The 12052-nt window shown below is 39.0% G+C and overlaps 1 protein-coding gene across 2 annotated transcripts in view; it reads left to right on the top strand.

Moving 5' to 3' along the window:
- Positions 1 to 12052, top strand: part of DOK7 (docking protein 7) — a 59268-nt gene extending 47216 nt beyond the window's left edge. For both annotated transcript variants that reach the window (XM_009099155.4, XM_030239262.2), the window contains 4 exons: positions 4118 to 4183; positions 5250 to 5321; positions 8101 to 8253; positions 10269 to 12052. In XM_009099155.4, the coding sequence (XP_009097403.1) occupies positions 4118 to 4183; positions 5250 to 5321; positions 8101 to 8253; positions 10269 to 10405 (428 nt within the window). In that variant the 3' untranslated portion in view covers positions 10406 to 12052. The remainder of the gene's footprint in view (positions 1 to 4117; positions 4184 to 5249; positions 5322 to 8100; positions 8254 to 10268) is intronic.

The following is a 12052-nucleotide window of genomic DNA, read 5'->3' as shown; positions in this document are numbered from 1 at the left end:
GAGCCTCACGTGTATCAAGATTTTTGAACTAAATGTATGTAAAACATCTTTGAAGGTATATTTTTCAAAAAAACCCCAGAAACTGAATTTCCAGGCACAGGAAAATGGTAATAATTCTAGCTTAACACTTTTGCATTTTTAAGGATAGGTGGCTGGGCTGGAATGGCCCACAGCATGGAAAGATGAATAATTGCTTAGAGGTAGTTAGATCCTCTGTTATTTTTTGCACAGACTAAATAGACATCTTTGTGGAGCAATATTTGAATTGCTTGAATGCATTTCTAATTTTGAGAGATTCTACCACTTTTAAAGTTGTCAGAGAGACAAGAGGCATTTCTGTAATGAAGAAATCTATAGAGCAAGTAAGCATTTTTAAATATCCCCATCAGCTTTTATGTCTTGCAGGTAATGCCATTTGTATAGCAGAAAATATATGAAATTACTCTGAAAATCGAAGAGAACGAACAGGGAGGTTTTATAGGGCAAATACACAGGAGCAGGAAGTCTCCTGTTACATTTACATGAAACAACCTCCTGGTGCTCCTGCAGGGCTCCTCCTGCCAATCAGTTGCTTTAGCCTTTGGATGCTCTTTTAAGCAAGGGATCTGTTTTCAGAGGAGGAGATGGGAATGTTGCTTGGGTGAGTGGGTCAAAGTTCTTTGTAATAAAGCTAGTTTTAATTCAACAGGAAGCAGGGTTTTATCACAGAATGTGGTGTTTTCTTCTGCTCTGAATCCTTGTCAGGAAATTTAAAAGCCCAGACCTGAAGAGTTGGTGTCCTACCCCTCGAAGAGGCTGGGCAGTGAGAAGTGATCACTTGGTAAAGGCAGTGCAGGGCTGTGTGTGTCTCCTCATTGGTCATGCAATGATAGGCCAGAAGATTTGAAAGTGTAAACTGTCTGGGCTCAGTTTATAGTTTATATTCCATCTTCCCTCGTTATTTTTTTCATGACTCTTTCTAGTAGCACATGTGCTGTAAACTGTCCTTATTTTTGAAGAATGAGCATGAATTATTAACTATAAAGCTAGAAAAATATTTCAAACAGTTGTTGTCTTCACTGAGGTATGTTAAACTTTTGAGTCTAATCAAATGTCAGAATTCAAAATATCCTGCAAATTATTTTAATTTTGTCACATTTTGAATACCTTCTTCCTCTAACAGAGGAAGGAAAGTAGAACAAAAGGAGGAAAGTAGAACAGAAGTAACTCTCTGGATGAGATATTCAGTTCTGAGAAAGATTTGAGCGAGTCAGCCACACAGACCTAGAAGGCAGGGAAACTTTAAAAAAATATTCTTAACAATCCCTTGTAAAATGAGAATAACGGAAGGGAGCATCTGTCTCCTGCTGAACACTTTTTTGCTAAGAAATTTATCTTGCTAACTTGCTTTTTCCATTCCTGCAACTGTTAGCCTAGAATTCATGAATAAGAAACAAACCAGTTTATTCAGTAGCTGAAAAGAAGAAGGGAGAAAATATCTACGTTGATCTCTGTTGACATGTGTTTATATGAGGAAGTTCAAAGCATCAAAAAAATTCCCTGAGAGATTTGACTATGTAAATATTTGTTAGTTGCCAGATTTGAAAATGAGGAAAATGTAACAGGTCAAATCCTGAAACATTAACATGGTTCTTTCAAATAAGCTCTGAATGGGAAAATTTAAACTTGACCATAAATGGATTGGAATATTTTATTGTTTTAAATCTCCTTTCCTGTCCTGGGTGTTCTTCACAGATCCTAAAAATGTTGCTTAAGAATCCACAATGCCTCTGGAATAATTTCTGCTTAGTTGCATTAAGTTTTTGAGGGAATAAAAAACCCAACCCCACACTTGTTTTGTGAGGATGCTGAAATTAGCATAAGGCTCTAATCTCTCTTCAAAGTAAGGGGAGGCTTTTGGCTTCATAAAACATGTTCTGACGTTTTCAATGCAGAGAGAGGATGCACTGATATGAGAAAAAGGAAGATGAGTTAAAGTGGAAATATGAGTAAATCAACTAGCCTAGGGCTGTCCTATTTTTGCATTTATTTTTATCAGCAGTCTTGGTAAAAACAAAATTCCAAATAACATTTTTAGTTGTTAAGTTCTCATCAGAGTTCTATAATATGTAAAGGTTCTACTATCTGACCTCATTTTTAAAATACAAAATCAAATTTTAAGTATGGTATACTTTAAAATTGAATTTTGTAGCCTTGGATTACCCTATATATTCTTTCATGTACATAAAGACAACAACTAAAAGCTTTACTTTAGTTATGCCCTTTTGAAATAGGTTTTTACTATTGTTTTAATCCATTGTCCTTAGTAAGTGAAATAATGAGTGGCTTTTTAGATTTATTTTATAAAACTAGGATTAATTTTACAAGTTTAGATTGAGAATTGAAATTGTATGTATACTTTATACAGGAGGAAAAAAAAAAGAAATTGCCATTTTCTTTAGATTCCCAGCCTGTGCAGCTTTGTTAGTTATTTCAGAATATTTACCTTACAGAATTTCTTCATGTTGCATAAGAGCCGAGGTAATTTTTGGACGCTATTTTAAAAACAATTCGCAGAGCAGTGTCTCACCTGCTCAGAGACTATTCATCAGCTTAGAAAAGTGTTAATTTTAAATGTGAGCCCCAGCAGGCTGCAGCACATGGCAGCAGGGCAGGGTTACTCATCCCCACCGCCTCCCACCCGCTCCCTGCTCAGCTCCGTCTCCTGCACAGGCAATTCCCCCACAATGGCTCCTGCCAGGAGGGAAATGCCACTCAGCTCTGCTCGGTGGCCACAGTGACACAGCAGAGAGCAGAGGCTCAGGGTGGATGGGGTGAGGGAATCCCACAGCCAGCAGTGGGGATGAGCTTGCTGCTTAAAGAAGGATTTGTGTGTGCAGCCAAGCCACCCTGCAGGGCGACCACCCTGCAGCTTTCTGAGTCGATGGCTTTTGTTTCCTCAGATTTCCCCTTCCTGCCGGCCAGACTCGGGCCGGGAAAGGGAGGCTGGCTGTGCCATCTGGGGTGGCCGTGGCTGGAACACTGGGAGGGTGTTTCACAAGAACCTGGATTCAATCCCCATGGACCAGATCCCTTGTGTTCCCTTGCCTCTGGCCTGCTGTACCCGTGTCTAAACACGGCTGGTGGAGCGCTGAAGCGGGGCAGTTTTCTCATTCCCTCATGTAGCAGGCACAGGGCCTGCAAGGCCTGCAAGGCCTCCCTGGCGCTCAGCGCCCTTAGACAGGAAAGGCCGAGTCATGATGGCTGCGCCTAAGAAGTCCCTCTCCCGCCTCCAGACCCTTGCTTATCTCTCTGTAAGACTACAGGTGACTTCCCTTTTGACCCTTACTATTGGACAATTCCTAAAACTCCTGCACCCTATATACCCTATATAAAGTACCCTATATAAAGAGTTACTTTTGCCCAGCTCGGCAGAAGACGCTGTCCCTGAGAACCTTCGCTGAAGACCAATAAAGCCAATCCTGTGGAACCTCACACAGCCTGCTCCTCTCTCTCCCTGTGTCTGCCCAAGGCATTTAGCAGGCTCAGGAGCTGAAATCACAAGATGAGCTGATAGCCACAAAGAGCTGAGCTTGCTAAGGCAGCCTGTGTCAGGGAGCTGCCTGGAAGCCCGGGCAGGCAGTGCTGAACAAAGGCTGCGCTGTCCGGAGCAGCCACAGTCAGCTGGGGATACCCCGAAACCCAGCCAGAGGTCACAGTGCACTTAGGTTTTGGATCCACTCTGACCAGATTTTAATGAGCACTTTAAGCTTTGTTGTTGCTAAAGCTACTTTATGGACTGCAAAGGCATCTCCCAACTCAGTTCTCATTGCCATTTTACTTAGCTCAAGACAGCTTTCCCAGTGAGGAAGGTAGTACTCACCACAAAGAGGGAGGCACAGCATCCTTAGGTTTTATAGAAAGCATCCTTTCTTTCTAAAGAAAGAAAACAACAAAATTAGATTTTAATGCCACAAACTCAGGATAAAGAATTTAGTAAAATTTTTTTAAAATTGGCTAAACGAAGAACAATGACTTGCAATTCTGTGTGGTTTATTTTTTTCTAGATGTTTCAGAAACATTTACTAAAATGAAACAGGTATTTAGATTTAATGTTAAACTCTATCTTTGAAAACAGGTGGTGCTTCTGTCATGGCAGCTTCTGGGTCTTTGAAATTGCATAGAGGGCACAGTCTCCAAGCTGGTAAGTAAAAGTAACTATGAGGTTTGTGTGCATGTAAATTGAAACTAATTTAAACTTAGATTATTTTGAACTCCAGAAAATATTAAAGGTAATGCATGATTTGATTCCCTATTTTAAGGCTTACGTATTTCTTTGGGTTTTTTGCTTTGAGGAGTTTTTGTCAGAAAGGCATTGACAGATGGGATAAGTTTAGATGAGGCAGTGACAGATGAGATAACTGACAGAGTATAAGCAGTAATCTTATTCACAGCAGTGAAATGCTGCCATCACTTTAACAAAGGCAACCACCAAAAAAATTCACCTTAGGTCATGAGAAGTCCCGTACTCTAACAATGATATGCTGGCAAAAACCACCCACCACATTTAAATATACTTCTTTATGATAATGGAGAATAAAAACACTGCCAGCAGATAGATTATGTGTGTTTGTCATTCAAAATTAATTGCAATATGTTCATTCTATGGACACAGCATTTTTGCTTGCCTGGTTTTAACTGGGGTGGAGTCTGAGATTGTGAAGAAACATGGGCATCACTTTTCAGCTTCATGCTCAGGAAACACTGATGATGTTGTGCAGCCTGGCTTCTTTGTAAAGATGGTGATTTGCACTTGGAAAGCAATGCTGTCTTTGTAAGGGCTAGCTTAAGCATTTTTGATGGTTTTTCAGAATTCAAGAAGTTATCCATCATGCTGGAGGTGGAATTTTAACAAGAGTCTTCCAGATGCTCCCAAGATCACCCACGCATTGCTCCCTGATTCATGCATGCAAGACAGCTCTGCTCCCACACTGCTGTACAGCAAAGTGCACTGCTGTTGACTTCAGTGGCCCTCAGTGTGAATAGTTGTAAAAGTGTCCTAAATTTTATTTCCTTGGTGTTACACTCATAAGGAAATGCTGACATCACCATCACAGAAAAGTCAGCTCTAGCCACTGTTTATGCTTTCTGAGGTTATTCTGTGAGATTTAGTTTAAAAGGTTGCAGGTCAAAACCAGAAAACCATAAGCTTTGATTATATTGCACAAATTCCTAAATCCAAAGCCATTAATAATGTTCCTGTATTCTAGGTCCTAAAGGTGGGTATGAGATGCTAACACTTACTTCAGAACCTGGAACTCCAACTAGTTCTGAGGAACTTGGTGAGTACAGATTTTTGTGTCAGAGGTCACTAACACCTCTTGTTTCTTTTTCTTGTTCTTTTTTTTTTTTTTTAATTATTTTTATTGTTGAGATCTCTTCTAAGTGTAATTTTTAAAGTGTTGCCCTTTGAACATGTCAGCTTCACATGCATACTCACACACACACTTATCTTTGGGATGGAGTTATAGTGCTGGTTTTCTTTCTGTGTAATTTGTTGTTAATTTATGAGAATAGTGCTTATATGGAGAAAATATGAATAACTAACACTTGCTGAAAGACAGTGACACCAGTTTCAAATATAACTTTTTCCTTTCCTCCCCAATTATAGTCTTTTGCCTCCTTTTCCCCTCAGTTGAGGGCCACTAAATTTTCACTTTTAGTCTTCTCCTGTTACTTGCTTGACTATCTTTTCTGATTCCTACAGTTTCCTCCTTTCTCTTCAAGCAATCATGATATTCTAGCAATTCTTTCAGAATTTTTAACCATGCATTGTGGTCTGTTCTTCTCTCAAATCCTCCTTTCACAATGTTCTCAAATACTGGCCCTCTGCCCCCTCTTGGAAACATCTCCTGTCCACCCAGAAGGGACTGCTGCAAGCACAGTCCATGGCTCGCTCTGTGCACCATGCTTTCTTTAGTTGGAACATTTCACAGTGCTTTTTAACTAAACTCTTCTCTTCAAACAAATAAAAGCCGGTTTTCAGTGCCTAATAAGGTTTTTTTTTTGGTTTGGTTGGGTTTTTTAAGGAAAAATGAAAACCAAGTATTCCTATATTTACAAATGAGACAGCACTGCCTAAACTACAGAAGGCTTTTCCTTTCCTTCCATTTCAGTTTGCTCAACTGTTTGTGGTTTTTTTGTTTGTTTGTTTTGGGGGGTTTTGTGTGGTTTTTTGTTTGTTTTGTTTTGTTTTTTCTTTCTCCTTCCTTCTTTGAGAAGAATATTTGACTATTGCCAATTTTTTTTTCTGTGTGTTTCTTTTGTTTTTCTTTTACAAAGCCCTGCCAATTCTCCGTGTGTAGTTTTTTAGCTCTCAGGAAAATCCCTTGGCTTGTTTGCATCAGATATAAAGTTTAGCTTCCTTAAACCTGTTAACTGCTCAGTTCTATAGGGGATCTTGCTAGTTTTCATGCTACTAACTTTGAGGATGCTTCACTTAACACTTCTGTTACAACACTTTAACAGCATACAGAAAGACTTCAAAAATGTTCTTTTCCTTCAGGACTGTTCGTGACTGTACTTAAGATTGTCACTTGCAACTTCTAACATTTTGTGATGCAGGTTTTTTTTACGATTTTTCTGAGTTCCTTCTTGCTCAATCAGGCCAAATTCCTTTGCAATACTTTGGATTCAATAATTGAAAATAATTTCTGAGAATGATATTTGATGAAAATATAAAAATTCCTTTTGCATTCGGTTCTGCATTGATTTTGTCATTTTGTTCTTAACATCTTGCTTTGCAACACAACTTGAAGTCTGACTGACAGAGAAATACTTGTATACTTTTTGAATTTTCCTATGTTTTTTAATGAAAATCTGTGAGAAAATTGGCCAAATTTCCAGTCTTTCCAGTATTTGGACTGTACAGTAGACTGATTTAAACAGCTTAAGCCTGGGGAGATTCCATTTCACTGGAACATATCCATACTGTTGCCTAACATTGTATAAGCTATTTCTGCTACTCATAATACTTCCAAAAAGATGAAAAAGCTTCCCTCAATGTTAACTACTGCTGCTGTTTTCTGGATATAAGAAGTCATTTTTCCCTATGCTCTAAAATGCCTTGATACCCTACTGCCTCTCTATTCAAATCTCAATAGGGTCTAAATGGGCAAAAAGGAAAAGTAGCAGTTTGGACAAGAAAGATTTGATATGAGTTCTTAGTGGGGACAAGGAAGGGCTTAAAAGGAGAACTTCATGAAAAAGGAGAACCTCAAAGTGATACTGTTTTCCCTCTGCACTCCTCTGTCTCAAACAGATTTAGGAGTAGAAGGTCTTTAAGGCTAAGGACTCCAACTGGACTGAACAGGCAGACAAGATTAAAATAAGTGAAAGCAGGGCTAGATGAGGTATTGAGAATTAAACTAGTAGGCAAAAAACGGTTTTAAGTCAAAATTGTTTCATAGGAACTGTTTCTTAGTAGGTCTTGGTCTGTGTCTTTTTTAGAAAGTTCTAGAAAACTCTGGGATTTCCTCTCAAGTTCTTGTGATTTTTACTGTTTAGAAGGGTTTTCACACTATTTTTTCCTGCAGTGAAAGCCCTTTAATACTTTGTTTTCCTCACTTGGCATCATTCCTATCTTTTTCAATTCTGCAGGGGGAAGCTGTCAAGGTTGTCTCCTCAAGATTGCCCTCCCTTTGCTTGAAAGTTCTTCAGTCCCTGTTTTTGGGACAGGCTTTAAGAACCTCTACTGATTTTGCTTTCTGTCTTGCAGATGATATAGTAGTTCACATCTTCCTAGAACAAATTACTCCATACAAACCTCTACTAAGCTAAGGTAGTGCTGCTGTTAGAAATATCTGCAGAGTTTGCCTTCTGCCTCAACACAGCAAGACCCTGTGGGTCTGTGGTCTGTCTGTGGTCTGTGGCCTCCTGCATAGATCCTGACTTGATCAGTGTCTCAGGATATTTAAAGTAGAAGCTGCAGTATTCTCATGTCCCATCTACCACTGAGGAATGTCCTGTTTGGCCAGCAGAGTTATTGCTGCCCAATGTTTGTGTCTGTATGAACATTGGTCATTGCACACAGTGCCTGTTGTGACTTGTTATTTATTTCAGAAGGGGCTGTAGGTTATTCAGCTGATGTCCCTACACCAGATCGACCCCACAGTGAGACAGCCACCTATGTTAATATTCCTGTCAGCCCTACTTCCAAAAAACAGCTTCACTACATGGAGCTGGAGCTTCAAGAATCTAGCACAAGCATAAGAGGTAAGGAAGTCTTGGTACTTTTAAACAGCAAAGAATATGCAGAATGTCTGGGGTATGTGGAACCATGCTTTCATATAGAGAGCAGATGGGGGAGCTGGGGGTGTTCAGCCTACAGAAAAGGAGGCTCAGGGGGACCTTAATCCTCCTACAACTACCTGAAAGGAGGCTGTAGTCAAGTGGGGGTTGGCCTCTTCTCTCAGGAAACAGTGACAGGACAGGACACAGCCTCAAGCTGCCGAAGGGGAGATTCAGGTTGGACACTAGGAAGAATTTTTTTCACTGGCAGGATGATCAAGCATTGGAACACGCTTCCCATCCAAGTGATGGAGTCATCATTCCTGCAACTGTTCAAGAAACAGCTTGATGTGGCACTCAGTGCTGTGGCTTAGTTGATAGTGGTGCTCTGTTAAAGCTTGGACTCAATGGTTTGGAGGTCTTTTCCAACTTTACTGATTCCATGATCTACCCACAGGCTCCTGCTAGCTGAGGAGTTGAACCCTTTTATGTTTCTGAGGCAGTTTTTTTAATTGGCATCTCTTCTTGGAAAAGATTTTTTGAGTAATGAAGTTCTATAAGATGTTGCATCCCTTTGACAGGTGATTGTATATGCACTCCTTCTAAAGTGAACATTTCAAACTCTGGAGTTTGAAAGACAGTAATTTGCTTGTGTTCTCAAGATTTTCATTGCATATTAGGACTACACTTACCTCATTTTTCATTCTTGGCTTCAGAAACAGGGCTGTGGGTGTACAGGGCTTGCTCCTGAAGACACTGGCTCTGGAGCCATGCACCAAATGATTCAGAACAGAACACAATGTTCTTCTATCTGCTCTCCATGTGGGCATGTGAAAGTGCTACTGAGAGAATGCAAAGGATTTCATTTTTTATGTTTTTGTTTTGTTTTTTTTTCCTAATTATTTTGTTTTGATTGGATATTTTACTTCTAATGCTAAACTAGGGCATTTAGCACATAAACATGCAATAGATCTGCCATGTGTTGTCATTTAGAGATGCAGTCCTTGCTACAGCAAGACTTTCATCAGAATCTGGCATTTAATTCCTTGCATTTAATATTGATAGGTTTTCCTTCTATACTTCTCAGCTATGAAGACTTTAATTTTTATACTTCTAATTTCAGCAATTTTATTAACTTTGAAATGCTAGCACTTCTCCCATGCTTTTTGCTTTTTAAAAATGTTTTTAGGTTTTTCATTATGTAATTCTAAGCTTCTCCCAGACCTTCATGTAGTTCTCTCTACAGCATTGTGTTGAAATGTAAAAGCAATATTTTCTCTTAAAGACAATGAACCAAGGCATTAAAATGAAGAGTTAAATGCTATAAATTTTCCTAAATGTCAACTACCCTCCCAATCTCAAATTGTGTAACTTTAAAAGTGCCTGTAATAATCATAAATATTTTTTTTCATATTAAAATTTTCCCAGCCTTTAGCCTTATAGAAGTATTTTACTGCTTAACTCTTAATACTTAATACTTAAGTATTTTACTTTACCTAATTTGTCTCCACTATTGCCAAAAAAAATGAGCTGAAGTGTCATTCTGTGTGAGGCTGAAGGTGGTTGCTCTGGTAAGCATCCACAGGGTGCCTAATCCAGACAAAGAACAGTGCCAGCTGCCACAAGAGTTTTCTGTTCAAATAGCAAGGGTTGATTTCCTGATTGGTAGCTTGGTGAGGAAGCCTCCCAAAAGTGGGAAGGCCAAGTTAATTTTTGTCATTGACTGGGAGTAATAGAGCTGGAGGTTCACACCTGGGGCAGAAATGCAAGTGGTTCATTTCCTTATTTGAGGAAAACCAGACCACTGGAATATGTAGATAACAAAGCTTTCAAGGTGTTTTCTTTTAGTGGTGGTTATCACCTTACTCCCTTTACACAGCTTTCTCTGAGACTGGACAAAGACAATCCAGGAAATCTATGGAGGAAGTGTCACAGCAGCTTTTTTGCTCAGGAATGTGTGAGGGATGCAGCCTTTTACAGGGTTCCATGTGGTGTTTCAGGGAGCGGATCGTCCCGGTATGCCCAGATTGACATTGCAGCCACCGAGACGGCGCACAAGGTGGGGACGCAGCACGCGCAGGGCCGCCAGGAGCGCCTGCAGGAGCTGGAGCAGAAGAAGAAGGGAGCTCAGCAGTGACCTGTCCAGGAAAGAGCTTTGTGCTCACCACAAATCCATACTAATTCATCTTCCAAAAGATTCACGTTTGTTGTAAAAAAGCACTCACACAAATGGCTGCCATTGCTCCTTGCAGTTATACCAGATTCATTCCAATATCTTGATTCCTGATTGGAAAGCTGGTAGCACGAGGGGTGTGTTTGGTCTTTCCTTTTATTTTAATTTGGTTGTAAAGTCCAGATTTTTTGTCATATGCAATGACAGATGTAAGTTACCTTTTTCTATAATTCTAAAATGATGGAGAACCTGGAACCAATTTCAGTGTTTATTAAAAGGTGGCATTTTCTTTGAAAATAAAGAACTTGAATGTGTGTAGATAAGGGAATGTGAGTGTGTGTGGTAAGTGTACACATATGTTTGCATATGTCTGTATGTAAGCACACATTACTGATAAAATATATGTATATATCTGAGTGTATAAAATATGTAAAACCTCTATTAATATATTAATGGACTCTTACAAAAGCAAGAAAATTCAGTGCCTGCTCTTTTTGCAGGTACAGTTTTGTTCAATTCATGTGCTTATTCATGGACATGCTCAACTATACCTATGGATAATTCAGTTTTATACCTCACCAAGTCCTGCAGCTTTGGCTAAAGTTGCTCAGATGTAAAAGCTGGAGTGTCAGGGATGCACATGTGCCTGCAAACAGACAAGAGCCCACAACCAATTTAATTTTGTCTATGAACCACAGTAATGTGAAGGGGAATTTGGGTGTTTCTGTTCTTAAAAAAGCCTATGTCAAACCATGAGTTTGATTTTGTAGTTGCTGAGTACCTGTAATTCTTAGCAATTTTCCTGGAGCTGAACATATGTATCACTTTGAAAATCAGGTCTCAGTTTTCTTCCACAGCATATTTTAAAACCAAGGTATTCAAAAGAAAGAGTTGCTTTTCAAAATTGAGTCTTTAATGTCATAAAAACTATGCCTAATGTAAAACCAGCATCCACCTTAAGTCTAAAACTTTATTAAACAATTTTCTGCTGTCCCTAAGTAGCATAAAACCAGCTCTGTGTAAGAGGATGATATCTCCAGAGATGCTACAGCCTTGAGGCACAACAGGATGTTATCTTGTAAAATAGGTTTACCCATGAAGCTGCCATATCTTGCTTTTGTACAGTGAGATTTTATGATTCAAAACTTAATTTCCCATGTTGTCTATGTAAATATTTTTATTTGTCCTCACATAAAATGTTATTTAAATAAAATGTTATATAAAATGTATAGCAGTGATGTTAGACTAACAAAGAAATGTACTTAAGAAGGAAAGAAATTTTTTTTTCTGATAAAATATCAGCTTTGGCTTCCAGAAGTTGCCAGGAGTGACATCTTGGGTATTATGATTTTTCATTTGTGTCCTCTTAAGATCCAATGTTACAGCCAAATTCTGTTTTCTATGTATGATTATAATTGATATTGGTGGGTGGAAGTTTTGTGCCAGTGAGGGTTTTACTAAGTGACTTAAAATGAGAGGTGGGGTTTTGTTTCTGAGGCAGAATTTAACCTACAAATTTATTTGAATGTAGCCTCAATAGTAATGTAAAATACCAGAAATCTCTCAAATAAAAAACCCCCATTGTTTGAGAGTTGACAATTTCCATTCTTA

The sequence above is a fragment of the Serinus canaria genome, chromosome 4, assembly GCF_022539315.1.
Source record: "Serinus canaria isolate serCan28SL12 chromosome 4, serCan2020, whole genome shotgun sequence".
Lineage (NCBI taxonomy): Eukaryota > Metazoa > Chordata > Aves > Passeriformes > Fringillidae > Serinus > Serinus canaria.
Note: the sequence above shows the minus strand (reverse complement) of the source record. Positions and strands in the feature narration are given on the sequence as shown.